The sequence below is a fragment of the Gobio gobio genome (genome assembly GCF_949357685.1).
Source record: "Gobio gobio genome assembly, chromosome: 16".
Lineage (NCBI taxonomy): Eukaryota > Metazoa > Chordata > Actinopteri > Cypriniformes > Gobionidae > Gobio > Gobio gobio.
In genome coordinates, this window is record NC_137109.1 from 9,287,897 (window position 1) to 9,310,194 (window position 22,298).

At 46.7% G+C, this 22,298-nt stretch overlaps 1 protein-coding gene across 8 annotated transcripts in view; it reads left to right on the forward strand.

Moving 5' to 3' along the window:
• Positions 1-21,785, forward strand: part of LOC307139683 (mitogen-activated protein kinase kinase kinase kinase 4) — an 89,176-nt gene extending 67,391 nt beyond the window's left edge. For all 8 annotated transcript variants that reach the window (XM_079838734.1, XM_079838739.1, XM_079838735.1 and 5 more), the window contains exons 30-32: positions 8,471-8,630; positions 20,687-20,826; positions 20,953-21,785. In XM_079838734.1, coding sequence (XP_079694860.1) covers positions 8,471-8,630; positions 20,687-20,826; positions 20,953-21,036 — 384 coding nt within the window. In that variant the 3' untranslated portion in view covers positions 21,037-21,785. The remainder of the gene's footprint in view (positions 1-8,470; positions 8,631-20,686; positions 20,827-20,952) is intronic.
• The last annotated feature ends 513 nt before the right edge of the window (positions 21,786-22,298 follow it).

Consider the following 22,298-nt stretch of genomic DNA (forward strand, 5'->3'; position numbering starts at 1 on the left):
CACTACAATAATTAAGTAGGGGGTGCGCAAATATACCGGTAGACATGGTTAACCGATTTGGACTAGCATCTCTTTTGCTGTTATGCTCATGACGTTGCTGTGCTGCGGGGTCATGGAAGCTTATTGTTTGCATGCGTTTTTAAGCATTGCAGTTTAAAAACGTCTCGGGTTATGACTATAACCCTTGTTCCCCGAGAAGGGAACGAGACACTGCGTCGTCGAGTGACGACACTCTGGGGAACGCCCACAGCGTTACGCATCTGAAGTATGAATGAAATCAAGACAATCTGATTGGTGGTGCGTCGTGACGTAGTAGATGACGGCATACCCGGAAGATACAAAAAGGAAGCTGATGCCAACACACACAAGCTCTTTTGCGATGAAGCAAGCGCTCTAGCCGTGATAGGTGTGGCGACGAGACGCAGTGTCTCGTTCCCTTCTCGGGGAACAAGGGTTATAGTCATAACCCGAGACGTTCCCCTTCGAGGGAACTCGCACTGCGTCGTCGAGTGACGACACTCTGGGGAACGTTAATACCCACTAGGCCACACCGAATCACCCCCACGTCCCAGTGTGAAGCTGGAAACCCAGGCACACTCAGGACGCAAGAACTCGAGCACCAGGCGTCACCGGGAGGTGCAGACTGTAAAAACGTATGAAGGTGTGTGGGGTGGCCCACCCGGCCGCCTCGCATACCTCTTGAAGCGAGACGCCAGAAAGGAGGGCCACTGATGAAGCCATGCTCCTGGTGGAATGGGCCCTCACGGCCATGGGTGAAGGCAAATTGCGCACCCTATAAGCCGTGGCTATAGCCTGGACGATCCAGTTACTGATCGTCTGAGTTGACGCAGGCAGCCCCTTCTTGGGTGAGCCAAAGCACACCAACAACTGGTCTGACCTCCTCCAATGGGAAGACTTCTCTAGATAAATACTCAGAGCTCTGACCGGGCAGAGCAGATGAAGTCTCCCCTCTTCCGCCGTCAGGTGGGGAGGGGGATGGAAAGCCTGAAGAACCAGAGACCGGGCTCCCTGAGATGGAACCTTGGGAATGTAACCCGGTCTAGGGTGAAGGATGGCCCTTACTCCGCCGGTGGCAAACTCCAGGCAGGTTGGCGTGACCGCCAAGGCCTGGAGATCTCCCACTCTCCTCAGAGAGGTAATGGCGAGGAGAAAGGCCACCTTCAGGGTCAGGTTCTTAGGCTCAGCCAGCTCCAGTGGCTCGAAGGGGGCCTCAGCCAGCCCTTCCAGAACCACCGCCAGGTCCCAGGTTGGGACTCTGGAGCGAGCTACCGGCCTCATCCTCCGAGCCCCACGGAGGAACTGTACAACCAGGTGGTGCTTCCCCAAAGGTCCATCACCTAGAGGTGCGTGGAAAGCCCCAAGGGCAGCCACGTACACCTTCAGGGTGGACGGGGTAAGACCAGGGGAGAAGCGATCTTGGAGGAACTCCAGCACTGAAGCCACTGGGCAGTTAACTGGATCCACCTCACGCTCTCTACACCAAGTGGAAAATACATTCCACTTGAGGCTGTACAGTCTCCTGGTAGAAGGAGCCCTGGAGCTGAGTAAGGTCTCGACTACCTCTGCTGACAGGCCCGACTCTAGGTACCGAGCCCCCTCAGGGGCCAGACCCAGAGGCTCCACAACTCTGGCCGGGGGTGAAATATTGTGCCCCCTGCCTGAGAGAGCAGATCCCTCCTCAGAGGAACCTGCCACGGAGAGCCGGCTAGCAGAGCTATGATGTCCGAGAACCATACTCGAGTGGGCCACCAGGGTGCTACTAAGAGCAGGCTGATGCCCTCCCGGTGGACCCGCTCCAGAACTCCCGGGAGCAAAGCGATCGGGGGAAATGCGTACAGACGCAGCCTCGGCCACGTCTGCATCATGGCGTCCAGTCCCAACGGGGCTGGATGCCTGAGAGAGAACCACAGTGGACAGTGGGACGTCTCTCGAGACGCGAACAAGTCCACTTCCACTGGGCCGAATCTCTCGCACATGGCCTCTACCACCTCTGGGTGGAGTCGCCACTCCCCGGGCCTCAGCCCCTGCCTCGACAGGATGTCTGCTCCCTGATTTTGGTCCCCGGGAATGTACATCGCCCTGAGGGACGATAACCTCCCCTGGGACCACAGGAGGATTTGATGCGCCAGTCTGCATAGAGGGCGCGACCTCAAACCCCCCTGGTGATTGAGATACACGACAACCGAAGTGTTGTCTGAGCGTATCAGGACATGGTGGCCGCGGAGGTCCGGGTAAAAGCTCCTCAGAGCTTTGTAGACCGCCAGCATCTCCAGGCAGTTGATGTGCCATGAAGAATGCCGGGTCTCCCACAGACCTCTCGCAAAGCGGCCTTCCATGACCGCGCCCCAACCAGTGAGGGAGGCATCTGTTGAAACGGCTCTCCGGCAACATGATGCTCCCAGCACTGGCCCCTGGGACAGGAATCAAGGTTTCCGCCATATGACGAGGGAACGAAGGCATCTGCGCGTTACCCTGATCATACGAAACGGATTTCCCCTCGGGGAAAACCCCTTGGCCCTCAGCACCACTGTAGGGGTCTCATATGCAGCAGGCCAAAAGGTATCACGTTGGACGCTGCTGCCATGAGCCCCAGCAGTCTCTGGAACTGCTTCACAGTGAGGGCTGCGACCTGGCTTCACTCTGGAGACCGTCGCCAGTATGGATTCCACGCGCTGCGGGAGACATACGTGCCCGCATCGACGTGGAATCCCATACGACTCCCAGGAACGTGGTCCTCTGGGAGGGCGTCAACACGCTTTTCTTCGTGTTGAGTCTCAGCCCCAAGCACCTTATGTGGGCCAGAACGACATCTCGATGCCGAACCGCCACCCTCGCGCGATCTGGCCAGTATGAGCCAGTCGTCGATGTAATTTAGTATACGGATGCCCTGGAGTCTCAGCGGAGCCAGTGCTGCATCCATACACTTGGTGAAGGTGCGAGGGGAGAGTGCCAGGCCGAAGGGAAGAACCCGATATTGGTACGCTTCGCCCCCGAAAGCGAACCTCAGGAACTTCCTGTGGGTTGGAAGGATGGAAATATGGAAGTATGCGTCCTTTAGATCTATCGTGACGAACCAGTCCTCGGACTGGATCTGACTCACGATGGCTGGAATTGTGAGCATCCTGAACCTGAATCTCCTCAGAGACCGATTCAGGAGCCTGAGATCTATTATTGAACGCAACCCACCATCCTTCTTGGGAACTATAAAGTACCGGCTTTAGAACCCGGAGTCCCTGTTCGCCAACGGAACCCGCTCTATGGCTTCCTTGGCTAACAGGGCCTGTACTTCTTGTTCCATAACCCGAACCTGCTCTGGGCCGACCACAGTCCGGACCACCCCGTTGAACTTCGGGGGAGGAGAACCGAACTGTAGTCTGTAACCCAGCTCTACAGTCTGCAGGACCCATGTAGATACACTCGGAAGGCATGTCCATGCGCCAAGATAATCTACTAAGGGAACCAGCCTCTCGAGGCTGGCCTCGGGTGTCAACCGAGCCTCGTTCCCAATCCCCTTAAGCGGCTGACCGGCAGGGAGAAGTCGGGAACGATTTTCGGTGGGTGCACACGTTTGCTGTCCAGCCGCAAGTCCTGTTGGAGGCAGCGAAGACAGCACGCGTGTGCGGGAGATCAGTGAGGCCCGAAGCGTCTGTGACGGCGGGAACACAGCACTGATCTCCCGAGAGCTCCGGGGGGAAGACGACCTCGGTCGTTCCATCCCGGGGGGGGGCAGCTCTCGGCGATCCAGCCGCAGCTAGGACCGCTTAGTGGCAGCCTTCTTTGCCTGAAGGACGGTCCTCAGATCCCTTTGAGACAGCCTTCCCCGAGGAGCTGGATCGACGAGGGAGATATTGCTGAAAGGCCGCCGCCTGCTTTCTCACCTCCTGGAACCTCTCGACGACGGTGTTAACCGCGCCGCCGAAAAGCCCAGAAGGCGAAACCGGGGAATCTAGGAGAAAGTGTTTCTCTCTCTCCTTCATCCCCGACAGGTTTAACCATAAATGTCTCTCCACACACACCATACCCGCCATGGAGCGGCCGATGGAACGGGCTGTCTCCTTGGCGATGCGGAGAGACAAATCGGTGGCCTTCCTTAGTTCGAGGACATCGTCCGGAGACGGGCCCCCGCCCTCGTCGAGCTCCTTGAGGTCGGCCTGGTAGGCCTGCAACACCGCCATAGTGTGCAGGCAACTACCAGCCCGCCCAGCCGCCATATATGCCCTCCCTACCTGCGCTGATGTATTGCGCGCTGGTTTGGAGGGCAATACCGGGGTCTTCAGGGACGAAGCGGCCTCGGGAGAGAGGTAGCTCGCGAGAGCTTCCTCTACCCTCGGCAGTGTCCCATAACCCTGTTCGGCCGCCCCCAGTACGTTACCAAAGTCGAGTACTGGAGGGCTGGTGAGTCTGGCCGAATAGGGTTTATCCCAGGACCTACACAACTCATTGTGTACTCATTGTGCAACAGCGGGCCCAGAACTCATTGTGCAACAGCGGGCCCAGAACCCTGGGGCTCGCGGGCTTGGCCGGTCTCATTGAACACGGCCAGCCGTGAGCGCAATTGAGCGGCAGCTTTTCACACTCGCTACAGGCGGCTCGAGAGCCGCCCCTAGCGTGCTGCACGCCCAGGCATTGTACACACAAAAGTTGTGTGTCCGTGCCCGAAATGAATCGCGGACACGGGTGCACACACCTCGTGAACTGATACAATATTGTGACAAAACAACACCAAATAGACAGACAATTTTCACATATAGCGCTTCGCTGAAGAGCAAAAAAGCTAGTGTGTGTTTGCATCAGCTTCCTTTTTGTATCTTCCGGGTATGCCGTCATCTACTACGTCACGACGCACCACCAATCAGATTGGCTTGATTTCATTCATACTTCAGATGCGTAACGCTGTGGGCGTTCCCCAGAGTGTCGTCACTCGACGACGCAGTGCGAGTTCCCTCGAAGGGGAACTAGGGATTTTAACCCGTCAAAACGCAGTAAGCAGTGAAAGAATTAATTTCGGTACATGTGCGCGCTGTCTGAGAGACGCACTCGTGAAGCCACAGCTCATAGAGCGTGTGAGTATTGAACTGAGCTTGATTTGGGCTTCAACAGTTAAATACACACACTTGTGTCAAAAAGTATTTGCAAGTATGCTCGTAAACAGTCATTTATGTCTTAAGTAAACATAAACAGTTGAGAATAAAAAACGCATGTGTTTATTGGATCCGTGCATTCGGTAAGTGACAGCATCCTAATAAACCTGCTGTCATCTGTGACATTAATGATAATCAAACAACAAAAAAGAGAAAATCTCTCACTGCTCTTGACTGAATCACTTTCGTCTCACTTTAGTAAGAATAAATGTATATTTCATTTACACAGTGAAGATATGCAGTATGTTTTATACATTTTATTACTTATAATTTATGCAGCCTAGTATTTCTTATTTCTAGTGTTTAAAGTTTTTCAGGTAGGTCCAGTTCATTTGTGTCTTTGTTCTATTGCAGTTGTGTCCTATTGCTTGTAATTAGTATTTTATTTGTTCTTATTTTATCACTGACTGTTTACTTGTCTTCAGTGAGCTTGAGAGTTTTTACATAGGCTAGTATAGTTTTTTGTGATATTGAAAGTGGTGACATTATGAAAGTCCAATGGTATCAAAAGAACCTTATTTAAAGCAAACATATGGTGAAATATATCATTATCGTGAAATCAAATTACTCCTATTGTGATATATTTTGGTCACCCACCCTTATAATGAAGCATTGCAGTTATTGCTATTGCTCTTACTTTTGAACAAACCCCTAACACCAAGTACTCCAATTGACACAACTGATACCTCAAATCATGCAGCTTGTTGAGGAGAGGTATGCAAACGCTGTTCAAACTTACCGTCATCATTTTAACAAGTCATCCAGCTTTTGTTAATATGATATTCTAATATTGATCTAGCTTACTGCAATGTGCAACAAGTGTCTCCCATCCACCAAACCAATGCACAGAGTAACGTTATACAACACAACTTTAAACGCTCTCAAATGTATTTAGTATGATTCATTTAGTCAAGTAAAACAGTGCTACATCACCCCACATACGCATAAACAAAAGGAGTTATAGGAAGTGATATGCCAACTGTAAAATGTATATACTGGGGATGTACAACGGGAACTAAACCGCACTACAAACGAAAAGACTACATAAAACAAGAGCACAAAGAAACAGAGCACCCCACTTAAGGAGCGACTCCTGACGCCCACAAGTGCCCACAAAACAAACAAAAAAGCCCAGGAGAATGTTGAAATGAGGAGAAATAGGGGAAGGGATCAAGGTCAAGAACATGGGACATTTAAGGCAGACCCAGTGGAGCAGGAGACCAAGGTGAGGCCTGGGGAGATGGACATCATGCAGAGCAGAAGACCACTGGGGATCAGGAGGCCATGACAGAGCTGAGGACCAAGGTAAAGCCGTCGGGGCTTAAGAGAGGACTAAGGGACCAGACACTGAAATTGAGACCACCAGACTTAGGACCTTCAGGACAACCAGACTTGGAACTGCTGGACTTGGGAACTCCTGACTTTGGACTTTCAGGACCACCGGGCTTAAGGCAGCTGACTTAGCCTCCTCTGGGGGAGTTGCAGAGGACTCCATCACCTCTGTAGAGATTGGAGGGAATCAGGACAGTGGAGGGAACTCCGGAACCACCAGACTTAGGATCTCCAGGACAATGGGACTTAAGCCTGCAGTGGACACAGTCTTTGTACCAGATGGGGAAGTATGCAAGGCCCACACACACTGCATGGCTGCAGCCACCATTGGAAGTGCAGAAGAAAGTAGAAGGACCACAGGGACCACTGGACTTGAGACACCCAGGACCTCCAGACATGGGACCACTAGACATAAGAACAATAGATATGAACCCTCCAGGACAACCAGACTTGGAGGACTACTGGAGGAGGGATCACCTGACTTTGTACCTCCTGGACCACTGTACTTAGGCAGCAGACGCTGCCGCCTCTGGGGGTGCTGCAGTGGACACCATCGCCTCTGTGCCAGATGGAGAAGTGTGCATGCCACACACACATCGGATGGTGGCAGCCTTCATTGGAGGCACTGAGGAGGACAGTGGAAGAAACTCTAGGACCACTGGACTTGGGACCTCCAGTACAACCGGGCTTGGGACTTCCAGGACTACTGGAACTAGGGATTACCAGATTTTGGACATCAGAACCACAGGACATAAGACACCATCGCCTCTGTGTCAGATGGAGAAGTGTGCATGGCCCACAGAAACAGGATGGTTGGAGCAATCATAGGAAGCACAGAGGACAGTGGAATTACCTCCAGGACCCTAACCCTAACTATGGGACCACCAGGCTTAGGACCTCTGGGACCCCTGGACTTGGGGCAGTGGATGCTGTAGCCTCTGTGCCAGATGGGGAAATGTACATGGCAGCAGCCATCATTGGAAGTACTGAGGACAGTTGAAGGACCTCAGGGACCACTATACTTGGGACCCATCAGGATCACTAAAATAAACATACTATATACGTTATTAGACAAGTTACATTCAATTCATTAACACGTATAGCTACATTAGGCTGTAATACTAAGAGGCACCCCAAATTATAAGTTATTTACAACAATATATTTTATGAAAATGTATTTTGGACAAGTGTTCCTCCCTCTAATTTTCATTTCGATTTTCTAAAAAAAAGTTTTATCTGTTTCTCTGTTTAAAAAAGAACTTAATTGACATTTATGCATAATATAATTAAGTCAATTATGTTAAATGGCTCAAATATACATAACATTAACTCTTTCCCCGCCAGAGATTTTTTTGTTAAATAGTTGCCAGCCACTGTTAGCATTTTTGATAATTTTCACAAAACTTTAATGGCCCCCCAGAATATTTTGTTGTATGAATATCTGAACATGAAATGTATATCAAAAGAAATAGACCCTCTGCTTTTAAACACTCAAAAAATTCTAGCTTCATGCACTCTTTTTTATCATCACTTGAATGTGGGTAAGTTTCATTAAAAAAAAGCAACATTTTGAACGAAAAGCTGAGAAATAAAATCATCATATTGAAGGTGCAGCAGAGAAAATACCTATTGTGATACTTTGTGACATAATGTGATATGCTTCCGTAAATTAACACATTACTGAAGAAAACATACAGCCTATGTTTGCGACTTTTAAATGAAAATAGGTAGTCCTTTTGTTTTAATATGCATTGCCTTAGCATACAATTGGCTGTAGTACTTTTATGTTATGACCAGGTGACCCCTACGTGCCATGACCAGTAAATGCACTTGAGAGGAGCTATGGATAATTTGACTCCATGGCATGCACAGTACAGTAGAGTGATGTGTTTACTCACACTGGATGGAGGTTAATTTGTATTTATTTAGGCAGCTACTGTTAATCCTCTTTATAACAGAATGTCTGTGTGTTTCAGATCCAAGGCCTGATTCGGCCGCATGCCATCATCATCCTCCCCAGCAGCAGTGGGATGGAGCTGTTGCTGTGTTACGAGGATGAGGGCGTCTATATTGACACCTATGGCCGCATCACCAAGGAGACGGTGCTGCAGTGGGGGGAGATGCCCGCCTCTGTCGGTGAGTTTCAACACTCGAAAAGCACAGCTGCAACATCTATTAGTAAGACTACTTACAACCGATGTTGTAAGTCATTTACAGTTCAGACATCCAATGATTTATGATCTATAGATAATGTAGCTTTTTTTTGTTTCTCTTGTTTTTTGATGCAACTGTCTAAATGCGGTCTGGTCGTGAGCTATATTACTGCTCTTGAGGTGCAGTCATACCAAGGAAGTTCTTGTGTTGACTGATGTGAATGAGATTCTAAATACGAAAAAGTAAAACAAGTCATTTGGATGGATGAGTCATCTTTCAGCCCACTTCCTACATATGAGCAGATTTGTGTGTGGAAGAAAGTCACAGCCTCAAGGCCTGTTCACACAAAGAATAATAAAGTTTTTTAAATCTCTCTCAGGAGCGTTTGTTTCGGAGCCTTGTGCATCTTCTCCCTTTGTTCGGTTCGTTACATGAACCACTGAGCCACTGCCGCCCCTTTTTTAGCTAATTTCAAAGAACAGACATTCAAAAATAATCTCCCAAAGTTTCGTAGTCCAGATAATTGAGTAAAGGTATTTCAATTACAATTAAAGGTGACAAAGTTTTACTATATTCCCTGGAAATTAACATTGCTTTTCTCAACTCCTCTCGTCACTTCTGAGCATTTCCCTATATTCCAGGTATCCCCTGAAACGCCACTATCTCTGCTCTCCGAATATGGTGTTAAACGTTGTATAGAACCAATCAAAAAGCTTAGAAATGTACACAAACAGTGACACAAACGCTGCTCATTTGTCAATGGGAAGCCCTGTTTCGACTGACCGGCACGATTTGGTCCAGTCATCCTCCTGTCAGACTAGCAGCGCTCTGTGTAAACAAGCAAGCAGATCTCCTCAGAAAGATAGTACAATACTGTTTAGCTTTGTTTACTAAACGTCTGGTTGGGACATACAAAATTATGGAAATCACTATAGCCACATTTCGAGTGGCTATAGTGTAGGGGCAGAACACATGGCAGAAGGTTTTGACGCAAATCGACCCGAGGTTCGAATCCGCCCTTTGCCGAACTCGCTCTACTCCCTTTTCCCATCACACATTAGATCGGAAAGGCATTTATTTTCAATAAAAATTAAGAAAATTATAGAAAAGTGGAAATAAAGCGTCTAACGTGTTTAATAATAAGTGTTTATCTGTTAGGGGTTGCGCACACACACACACACACACACACACACACACACCCTCTCTCAAGCAAAAATGTAGCACCTCTGTTCAATCTTTCTGATTTTAGTAAATCTTTGTAAAAGTGCCTTTTAAAATATTAATTCAAATTAAGCTGTAAAATAAATAGTTTATCCCTTTAAATGCAATTGATTTTGAAAGATATTAACAAAAAACTGCCCAAAAAAAAAGCTTAAAAGTAGGGCTGTCAAAAGATTAATCGCGATTAATCGCATCCAAAATAAAAGTTTGTGTTTACATAATATATGTGTGTACTCTGTTCATTATTATTTATATATAAATACACACACATTCATGTATATATTTAAGAAATATTTGCATGTATATACTGTAACTACATTTATATAATATATATGAATATAAATGTTTTATATATAAAAATAAAAACATTTTCTGAAATATATACATGTTTGTGTGTGTATTTATATATAAATAATAATTAACAGAGTACACACACATATATTATGTAAACACAAACTTTTATTTTGGATGCGATTAATCGCGATTAATCTTTTGACAGCCCTATTAAAAAGCGATTTTCTCAGGTTTTCAATTGGAAAAAGAGGGCGGACGACCATAATTCAAATGAGTATATCTTTAATACCATTCCCTGTATGACTTTGACTATGATATCATTTTAAACAGTCCTTCCAGAAAAATGCGGCTTTTTTTTGTGATTGTTGCGGGCAAAAATCCTTGATTATGCGGCACGTTTTCTTAAAAAATGCGATGAAAAATGCGGGATATTTATGCAATTTTATGCGATAAAATTGCGGGAACTTGCAAAAACTGCGGTTTGATGAGAAAGAGAAAAAAAGCACTACATCACAGAAAGTGCTGGAATATAATTAAGTTCTCATCTTGTTTTATTGAAGACCTTAATAATGGCTCAAAATTACAAAACATTTAGTCAATCAAGTTCTGTAGCTTTACAAAAGGAATATGCTACAACTTCTGAAAAAATTAATAAATAACTTCCTGTTTTACAGATGTCGCTATACAAAACAGACATTTGAGTGCTTCCAATGCACAAAGTGCAATCTCTTAAAGGGTTAGTTCACCTAAAAATGAAAATTCTGTCATTAATGACTTCCCTTTATGTTGTTGGACACAAATTAAGATATTTTAGTTGAATTCCGATGGCTCAGAAAGGCCTCCATTGGCACAATGTACACTCTCAAGACCCATAAAAGGTAGCCTACTAAAGACGTCGTTACAAAGTCCATCTCATTACAGTGGTTCTACAATAACTTTATGAAGCGACGATAATAGTTATTGTGTGCAAAAAAAACTAAATAACGACTTATATAGTGATGACTGATTTCAAAACACAGCATCATGATGCTATGAATCATCGAGTCGATTCATGATTCGGATCGCGTGTCAAACTGCTGAAATACGTGACTTTGGCGATCCAACCCTCTGAATCGACTCATTGATTCATAACGCTTCAAACCGCTGAATCAACTCATTGATTCATAACGCTTCAAACCGCTGAATCGACTCATTGATTCATAACGCTTCAAAGCTGTGTTTTGAAATCAGTCAGCACACAGGGAAACTGCTTTGCTCTTTTGCTGTTATTTTTGTTGGCCAATGGGAGTTTGTGCTTCATCATGGTTTCACCGGTATCTATGGTTTCTCCACGGGGTTTGAAGCTTTTCGATGACGTTCGCGTCGGGTAATCACGTCACTTCAAAACGTTCCCATGGCAATAGGCGGAAATGGCGGCTCTTGTGTGAAGTAAACGAACATTTTTCAACTTTCTGCTAATATATATGACTTTTTTTGCAACGAAAATGCGGGGATTATGAAATCATGATAGCCCCGCATATTTTGCACGCGGAAATAGGCAATTTATGCGGCGAAAGTGCGGCGTATTTGAAAAAATGCGGCCCCCGCATGAATATGCGGACTTTGGCTGATTATGCGTTAAATCACGCGATCGCATAATCGCGTTTTTCTGGAGGGACTGTTTAAAGCTTATGGTCTCCTCTTTCCAAATCTGAAATGTGGGTCACTGTGACTCATTTTGCTGGATCAGGTCACATATATATTTATAAACATGCTCTGATCCGCACCAAACCAATTGCTCCGAGAACGCCTCAGCGGGGAACAGGAAATGTGTTATATAGAAAGCAAAAGTGCCGGATTCTGTGAGTGGGTAGACTGGGTAAACCCAGCCTGATCTGCCGGCGATTTGATTTCGCTCTGCAACTCAGTCTGGAAACCTGTACATTAATTTCTACTGCTTCTGTTACACATTTGTGGGAACCAATCACAGACTGGCTTATCCACCTGGCGTGCTTTTGGCGTGTTTAACACGATGGCGGATAGAGAAGCGATGGGTCGTTGCCCGTTGATCACGCCTCTTGTGGTCTGATTGGTTGAAGGACTAATCGATTGCGTACAATGTCATTTTAATAATGCTCGCCTCTTGTGCAGTAGAAAATACAGAGCAGACTCCCCAGACCAATGTTCAATCTTAAATTGAGCTTGGTCTGGTTATAGCCGGAGAAGTGAGTGGGCACATTACCAATTGCAGTTGAAAAACAAAGAGCGCCTCTTCATCTTAAAATGCCTTGATTCTCGCTCTCAAACGGCATTTTAAATGAATTATAATCAGTTAGAGAAGTGGTTCTCAAACCTGTCCTGTAGTGCCACCAGACCTGCACATTTTGTATGTCTCCCTCATTTATCCCACCTGATTCAACTCATCAGCTCATTAGTAGGGACTGCAAAGCCTGAAATTAGTGTGTCAGATATAGGGAGACATACAAAATGAGCAGGGCTGGTGGTACTCCAGGACAGGTTTGAGAACCACTGAGTTAGAGCATGAATGTTTCCCTGTTCTAGCTTGTAATATCTTGAATGATGACTGAAATTTTGTATTACTGGCACTTCTCGTGTTTATTAGCTTCTTAAGATGAATCAACAAGCAAACTTCTCAATCCATCTTGATGGATGACGCAGAGGAATCTCTGACCAATAAGAGGACAGTTTTACTCACATGTGACTTGCATAAACACATTCTGGTACGATTTGAAATGTCGCCTTGTGAAAGCGAACCAAACCAAGAAGAAAATGCTACATTGTAACAAGTCCCTGTTTCCGAACAAAGTGATCTACGCCCTTAGCCTACAAATCTAAACGCACCCTAGCGAGTGTAGTCTAGCAACTCTCGGTAGAGCTGAGAGCTGGAAAAAGCAAACTCTGGTCAGGCCAATCACAGCGTGTGTAGAGTCGGTGGGTGGGCTTAACATAATGACGGCACGTCACGGCAGAGTTTCGGAGGTTCTGCGTGCTACTCGTAAACAAAGCAGTGGTCTTTTGAATCGGCTTTGGCCGCGACTCTGGAAGACTTGGAGTTAAAGGGTTAGTTCACCCAAAAATGAAAATTCTGTCATTAATTACTCACCCACATGTCGTTCGAGACCCGTAAGACCTCCGTTCATATTCGGAACACAAATGAAGATATTTTTGTTGAAAGCTGATGGCTGAGAAAGGCTTCAAATAGGCCTCCATTGGCATTCAGTACACTTATACTCCCAAGACCGATAAAAGGCACTTAAAATGTCATTACAAAGTCCATCTCACCACAGTGACTCTACAATAATCTTACGATGCGACGACAATAGTTTTTGTGCGCAAAAAAAAATCAAAATAACACCTTTATCCAGCTTGTTATTGCCTTCCGTGTGTGCCTCCACGACGCATGCGCGAGAATATGACGTAGCGCCGGGGTTCGGGATTCCATGAAATGCACACTCTAACCCCATTTTGAGCACTACGCCGAGACCTAAAGCACGATCAATGTAGAATCCAACAGCTGAGATACGCGCGTCTTCCTCTGATTGTAAACAAATCACTTCTGGGTCATCTGTCCGAACGCCGGATCTGCGTCATATTCTCGCGCATGCGTCGTGGAGGCACACACGGAAGGCAGTAACAAGTTGGAAAAAGGTGTTATTTTGATTTTTTTTGCGCACCAAAAACTATTGTCGTCGCATCGTAAGATTATTGTAGAGTCACTGTGGTGAGATGGACTTTGTAAAGATGTTTTGAGTGCCTTTTATCCGTCTTGGGAGTATAAGTGTACTGAATGCCAATGGAGGCCTATCAGAAGCCTTTCTCAGCCATCAGCTTTCAACAAAAATATCTTCATTTGTGTTCCGAATATGAACGGAGGTCTTACGGGTCTCGAACGACGTGAGGGTGAGTAATTAATGACAGAATTTTCATTTTTGGGTGAACTAACCCTGTAAGCTTTTCTTTGAGAAAAGAACAAAGAACGGCACTGAAGTCATTCTTAAGAAAAGAAGATGTGTTCGGAGTTTTGCCGACCGGATACGGCGAAAGTCTATCAACTAACGTTAGCCCGGCTTCACCTTCTTCTTTGCTCTGGTTGGCTGTAGCGCTATCCAATTGCATGCAGAGGAAATTTGAAAGACAACCATTTATCCCGCCCCTCGGATTGAGCCCTGCCAATGGTGAGTTTCCAGACCCAACATCTTGATGTGGGTCTGGCTTGTCAGGCTACTACGCCCTAAGAAAACGCCAGAATCTGCCACCACAACGAGAACATATTGTTGGAATCACTTTCAGAACTAAATTTGTACATTTATGTTCTGAAAACGTCTAAGGTTACGTATGTAACCTCTGTTCCCTGAGAACAGGGAACGAGCGCTGCGTCTAGCTGACGCTATGGGGAACGCCCTCGGCGTGACTGGTGTTTGAAGCTACTATCGAATCACGGCAAAGTCTTTGACCGACGTCAGCCCATGACGTCATCAACGTGCGACCCGGAAGTATAAAAGGGCGCCGTGCCAACACATACACATCTTCTCGTCTGAAGGGACTGTATGGCAGATAGGCCCTGAAGCATGGCAACGCGACGCAGCGCTCGTTCCCTGTTCTCAGGGAACAGAGGTTACATACGTAACCTTAGACGTTCCCTTTCGAAAGGGAACTCTCGCTGCGTCTAGCTGACGCTATGGGGAACGATATACCAAAGCCGCCATGCTGAGGGGAGTGTCTGCCCATTGGCAGTGACAACTGTCAACTCAAGTAATTCATAGAAAAACCTGAGCGATTCCCCCTCAGGTCCTGGGCTGACAGTGACAGCACTCCCTACGGTCATAGCCCAAGCTATACAACTAAACGGAACCCTAACGCACTGCGTGGAGTTCCATCTAGACCGCTCGAAGGCCCGGGACCACTACTTCCAATGAAGGGGTCCCTTCAAGGGAATGTGGCTAGGGGACCCGAAGGAACCCCAGCCAGTCACTACTCGGGAAAAAGTTCTCCCGAGTGCCACCAGGGAGGCCTGACCTGGTGCCCTAAGTGTTATGGACACTTCGTTTTAGCCAACCCTGTCTGTTCAAAACAGAGCCTCTGGATGGTGCCCAAAGGGCGTCCAAGCTAAGGGACTGAAACACAGGCAGTCTTACTTAGCCCGGAACTCAGAGACGGGTTATCCAAGAGAGCAACACTCAGCGTAGTGCTTTTCAACCCTTGCTATCGAGGGGAGTCTGCCTGCTCAAATCAAGGATCTACCAGGTGCTTGTGTTTCAAAGCAGTAGGGAGGCCGAAAGGGCCTAAGGACTGATCTAACAGGGAGGCCTCATGAGAGGCCTACGACCGTCTGACCAGGCTCAGGCGGCTGAGCACTCATAGACGACCCTCATTGAGGGGAGCAGCTGAGCCTGCCTGGCGAGTAACCTCCAGCTATAGGCCCAACTACCACAAGTTCTCACAGAGAACTGGTAATCAAAGTGCCTAGCTCAGGAACTTCAACTTCAAGGAGGCCCTGTGGGCCTACTACTTGATAGCGGGTATTCCAGGGAGGCCTATAGAGGCCTACTACCTAACCGCAAGCCATGCTGGAAACCCAAGCATCCAGGCTCGGGACTCCGTCCTCAGGGAGGCCTTAGTGAGGCCTACTACCTGACAGCAATACCGCCTGCTGAGGTTACCCTTGTTTTCTCAAGGAGGCCTAATGGAGGCCTACTACTTGACAGTCAAGCTACGCAGGCTAGTCGGGCATCCTGTTTAAGGAACCCGTCCTCAAGGGAGGCCTATTAAGGCCTACTACCTGATAACCAGCCTTTAGGGAGGCCTGGAGAGGCCTACTACCTGATTGCAATACGTGCTAAATGACTGGGTCCCAGGAACACCTTAGGGAGGCCTGATGGGGCCTACTACCTCGTTCGAGTGACCACCATCTGGGACTCGACAGTCAAGCTACGCAGGCTTTTCGAGCATCCTGATTAAGGAACTCGCCCTCAAGGGAGGCCTATTAAGGCCTACTACCTGATAAGCAGCCTTTAGGGAGGCCTTGAGAGGCCTGCTACCTGTTTGCAATGCGTGCTAACTGTTTCAGATGACTGGACCCCAGGAACACCTCAGGGAGGCCTGATGAGGCCTACTACCTTGTTCGAGTCAGGGAGGCCTATTAAGGCCTAGAATTAACAGCAGGCTTTCAGGGAGGCCTGATGAGGCCTACAACCTGCCTCTGAGAGCGACCACAATCTGGGAACTCACCCTCAGGAAAGCCTAGTAAGGTCTTAGAGTTAACAGCAGGCCTTTCAGGGAGGCCTGATGAGGCCTACAACCTGCTTCTGGTAGTGATCACAACCTGAGAGCTCACCCTCAAGGAGGCCTAGTAAGGCCTTACACCTACCAGCGGGCCTTCGGGGAGGCCTGATGAGGCCTACAACCTGATAGCCTCCAGGCTAGCTGACCTGATGCGCACATCGGTACATACCTCCAGTGAGGCCTGTTTGAGGCCTTCCAACTGATAATGCGCCTTGTTCAAGAGGCCTACTGAGGCCTACAATTGACAGCCGACCTTCAGGAGAGCGTATTTACCCCTATTTAACCTGATAGCCAGCTAGGCTAGTAGTACCTTGATGCTTAAGCATTGTCACCTGCCTTACTAGAGGCCTGATAAGGCCTACCACTGTCACCGTTTAATCTTGAGAACGGTGCAATCCTTCCTGCTAACTGGGACAGCCATATTTGAAAAATGTGGGTTGTAGTAATATTAGACCCTACGGCTCGTTTTCATGGAGGCCTGCTGAGGCCTAACACATGATAGCTACCCATTACTATGGGGACCCGTTCCAGGGAGGCTTGTAGAAGCCTACAAGCTGTACGAGTTTCGCAAAAAACGAGAAATAACTGCCAGACAAACAAACTGACTGCTATTAAAACCAACGACTCTCAATGAGAGGAGGCCTCCGATCTAAGTACAACAAAAAGGTGACGGTGCCTCAGCAACGCGCCTCCTTCATCCACATACCAACTGACGCCGCAGCGCTCAGTCGTAACAGAGACAAACTAATCCAACCTGCAGTGGCTTAGGGAACCGAAGACACATAGTAACCCTAGGCGGTAGACAAACACTACATTCTATCAGAAAAGTGTGCTACCGCCTAGTAATCCGTAAACATTTCAAAGAAAAGAGTGGCGGCCTAAACACTACTCTCAAAATGAGAGGAGGCCCATCTTCTGATAACCATAAGCGGTGGCCTATCTGGCGCCATCTTGACCAACCAGGGAAAGCCAACACACGCTCACAAACATAGCCCAGATAATGGTGCTGTTTTAAAGCCTAACTAAGCAGGGGAATAGACAGTTCTCTCTGATGAATACCCAACTCTATACAGGAACCTGGGGTCTGTAAGAAATACATATTTTTAGTATAACACACAAAAATGACCACTCTCACCTGCGGCATGCTGAGCGAAGACTCATTGTGCGGTTCTCACCACCATGTTCTACCGCCCTTGAATGCCTGAAAGGGGCGTTCTCACTGAGCAAGTCCGGGCGGGCCATCAGAACATAGTTCTACTCACCATAGGCCCGCCTCAGGCCTGATGTAAGAAGCGCCTGGGTAAAAGTCATAAAAAGACATTAAAAAGGAAAAAGGAGAGGGCTATGATGTAATCGCCCTCAAGGGAAGTGATCCATCACCAACGCCTTCGTTGAGAACGTTTGTCCTGGATCACCTCCCTTAGATCCTTTTTCCCGCGGGAATCCCATCTCCTCTGTACCCTGCTCCTCCAAGGAGGGGGGGGGGGCACGAGAGGAGACGCTAGCACTCTGGTCCTGCCTACGGTCCTCAGACCGTGAAGGACCAGGTCCCGCCTGCCTGGGTGGGGGCGCGGATCTCAGCGGTATGCATGTTTTATTCTTAAATGCCGCTGAGCGCGCCTTCGCCTCCCTGAACTTTCCAACCACCGCCTCCACGGAAGTGCCGAAAAGTTCAGTAGGCGAAACCGGCGAATCGAAGAGAAAACCCTTTTCTCTCTCCCCGATATCAGCCAGTCCCAACCACAGATGCCTCTCCGTAACCACCATAGCCGCCATAGAGCGGCCGATAGCAGCAGCAGTCTGCTTGGTGGCCCGGAGAGACAGATCTGTGGTGCGGCGCAGCTCAGCAACCGCCTCAGGGGACAGCCCGGCCCCCTGGTCGAGATCCTCCAGTAGGTCCGCCTGGTACGCCTGAAACACCGCCATGGTGTGAAAAGCAGCACCAGCCTGACCCGCTGCCGTGTATGCCCCTGCCATTAAAGCACAACGTGATTTAGAAAGGCAGAGTTTGAGCTCTTCAGTGTTGATGCCCACGAAATGCGAGAAAAGTTCGCAAACTTTCCTCGCCAGTCGGTAGCCTCAACACATATCCATATTCCCCTATCCCCTCGACATCAGCGAAGTTAAAACGCTGATGTTGATGAACATTGGGTAGAATATGGATTCTTCCATGCCCTCTCGATCTCTGTAAGAAGATCAAGAAGGAATGGAAGGCTCATCTGAGCTGATGGTTTATGGCCAAGGAGAAATCGATCATGCAATTTATCACGAGCGATCTCTCCTCTAACGCGCCAACATGGCAGCAGCAGCCTGCCCGCAGCACGTTCCATAACATTCATCAGCTCAGCATACACGGTCAAGATTGCTGAGAGGATTCATACCACTCTCACCAGCCATCCCTAAGAGCACTTGCTGTTTAGTCTCGTTAGCCGCCAGATCGGCGCGACGATCGGCGAGCTGCATCTGAGAACCCATGATGTATGCCAACGCTCAGCCTCAGCTTGAGCGGGACAGCATCATCCAGTCCCAGATGCCAAACTTTCTTCCCTCAGGAAAAAAGCCAGACTAGAGTGGAACGATCTCAGATTGAAAACCGCTCACACTCACACACAAACAACTTCAAATGAACTTGACTGTGCATGCTCTTGATCCCAGGCAGTAAATACACACTCGTGTGTATTAATAATTGAATTTGTTTTACCTTAACTCGTATAGCAGTTCAAACAGACAGTCCCTGAAGACGAGAAAGATGTGTATGTGTTGGCACGGCGCCCTTTTATACTTCCGGGTCGCACGTTGATGACGTCATGGGCTGACGTCGGTCAAAGACTTTGCCGTGATTCGATAGTAGCTTCAGACACCAGTCACGCCGAGGGCGTTCCCCATAGCGTCAGCTAGACGCAGCGAGAGTTCCCTTTCGAAAGGGAACATAGCTGAAGCACACGCTTAGAATAAACATAACGCTATCATCCGTGTATGTGGACGCTAATAAAGTTATTGTTCTTGGTGTGAACACAGGCCTTTAAACATGTTTGGAGGATGTGACGTAAAGTTCTTTACTGGGATCTATGTGTTCAGTCCAGTAAACAAGAGACAGAGTCTCACATTCCCTTGCTTTGCTTTAATGTTGAGCTCTGTTCGTTAAAAGAGGTTTCAAGACAACTTCCTCTCTAAAGGGGTTCCAGACTCTGCTATTTTCTTAGAGTGCTATAGACTATTAGTTTTACTAATAGATGGAGGTGACTATTCTGTAGAACTCCACATCAGTCTGGGTGATATTTCCCTCAGTGGCTGTTGGCTCAATGGCAGCAAAGGAATATTTGAATGAATCAGTGCTGACACCATTTGGACTAGATTAGTGTTGATGGACAAGACTAGCTGGTTTTGAATGCATGAATGTTGGTGAGCTGCTGCTGCTGCTGCTCATCTGTGTGTGTGTGTGTGTGTGTGTGTGTGTGTGTGTGTGTGTGTGTGTGTGTGTGTGTGTGTGTGTGTGTGTGTGTGTGTGTGTGTGTGTGTGTGTGTGTGTGTGTGTGTGTGTGTGTGTGTGTGTGTGTGTGTGTGTGTGTGTGTGTGTGTGTGTGTGTGTGTGTGTGTGTGTGTGTGTGTGCGCGCCCACCATTCACACAGAACATGCAGGAGTAATATTTAAATAATAGTATTTTTGACCAATTTTGTATCGTTTATATCGCCCATTACTACTGTCTTTACAGTGTACAATCACTGAGCTTTAGGAAGCCTCTGGAGCTGAAGTTTATGGTAATGAGCGGTTCGTTTCTGACATGCGCTGTATGCAGTAGACCAATCACAACAGATTGGGCCATCTGACCAATCAGAGCAGAGTATCTCACGGAAAGGAGGGATTTAGAGAGACTGATTCATCCATCGAGTCGTTTGAGAATCATTGAAAAATGGGATGATGTACAATGTGTATTATGAGAAAATGAAACTGTTTTTGACCTTTGATGCATGTAAACCTGTTGTAGGAGACTCTGAAACAACATTAGGAGCCTTTAAAATAGCATAATAGGGGCACTTGAATCATTTTTATCTACATCGTCTTCATATAGTTCAGATGAATATATTGATGCGGTGTTAAAACTTCACTCATTCTTTTTCAGAGTTGCTCATGTTGAACAGCAGTGACAGAAAACCCTGTTTGTTCCAAATCATCTCCAGAGAGTTAGAGCTAGACGTGACTTGTTGACTTGATTTGCATCTGTTTCTTTGTTGTATGGCAGCCTACCTTCAGTCAAATCAAGTGATGGGATGGGGAGAGAAAGCCATTGAGCTCAGATCTGCCAAGACCGCAAGTCTAGAGGGAGTCTTCATGCACAAAAAGGCTCAGAAGCTCAAGTTCCTGTGTGAGAGAAACGATAAAGTAAGGAAATCTTTCTCTGTGCTTTATATAATATCTCTCCAAATAATTCTAGGTAGTCTGGGCATTATATGCATGTGAATGACTAAAAGCTATGACACATTTGTATAAGCCTGTGTTTCTCTGCAGGTGTTTTTTGCCTCTGTCCAGTCGGGTGGATGCAGTCAGATCTACTTCATGACGTTAGGACAGAACTCGCTCTTCAACTGGTGATCTTTTGGAGGTTGCTGAGTAAAAACATCCACATTACTCCATATCCCAATAATGAACCATCTCTGCAAACAAGATTCAAATAGTCCATGTTCACATGTAAACATGATATACACACATTAATATACATGTAAAATAGGTGATATATTGCATCCTGTCTGACAGTGTCAGTCGTCTTGATCTGTGCTTAACCCCAAAACATAAACCTCGTTTTGGATATTAATTTTATTTCTCTTTCTATTTTCATGGCAAATCTTGCAAAACGGACTTCATATTTTGTCCCTAATACCTAATTATTTTATTGTACAATAACAACCATGGCTGGTACACGGTTTGGTGTGAAACCAATACTAACAGCGAGTAGATGAATGACTAACTGTTGTACTATTGTACGGTCAAGTGTTGTTTCGGGGGGGGGGGGATGCCGACAATTCAGAACTGAATTGATACAATAACTGTGCACTTTCAGCTTTAATTTTAGGGACTTTTCAGGTAAACAAATGTTATAATCAGTTAAACGTTGTTGTTTTTGTTTATTATAGCTCTCACCATACTAAGACACAAACATAACTGGACACATAATCATGATAAACGTTCTATAAATAAAAGGTTTGTTTAGCTTGTCTTTTGGATGCAGACTAAACGTTGAGTGTTTCTTTGACTGTCTGTGAGGAGTCTGAACGGCATGATTTATTTGCTGTTAGTTTTGTTTTTTTAGATATTGTCAGCATGAGCAAGAAAACTGAATCTGGAAAAGAGAAAAAAAATCTTCTGTACATTTGAGAATTCATCATTCAATTACTATCAGTCATCCCTCCCTCACACTTTGTAACAAATCCTTCCCTTGTGGGTCAAAATGACCCGAAGCCCTAAAATTATTCTTAATTTTTATTTTTTGTCCAGAATGTTTGTCTTTTCATTTTGCTAATTATTTTTAATGCAGTTTTTTTTTGAGATTTTTGTTGTTATTTTATCTTTTAGGGCCAGTTGTTCAAAGGTAAACTGATCGGATTTTGGTTATCGGATTGGATCAAATCTTGAAAATGGGTTGTTCAAAAGGGAAAGAAGGGATCTGATGTCAGATTAGATCACGGAATCCAATCCTAGTTTTAATCTGGATCAAACCTTCAGTTTGTGTTGTTCAAAACTTGTTAGTAGGATTTGGATAACGTTGATCCAAAAAAAACAGGATCATCCTGTTAGGATTTCAAGGTGGATTCCAGGAAGAAAATGTAGTAAAACTTTAAAACTGGTCAAAGAATGCA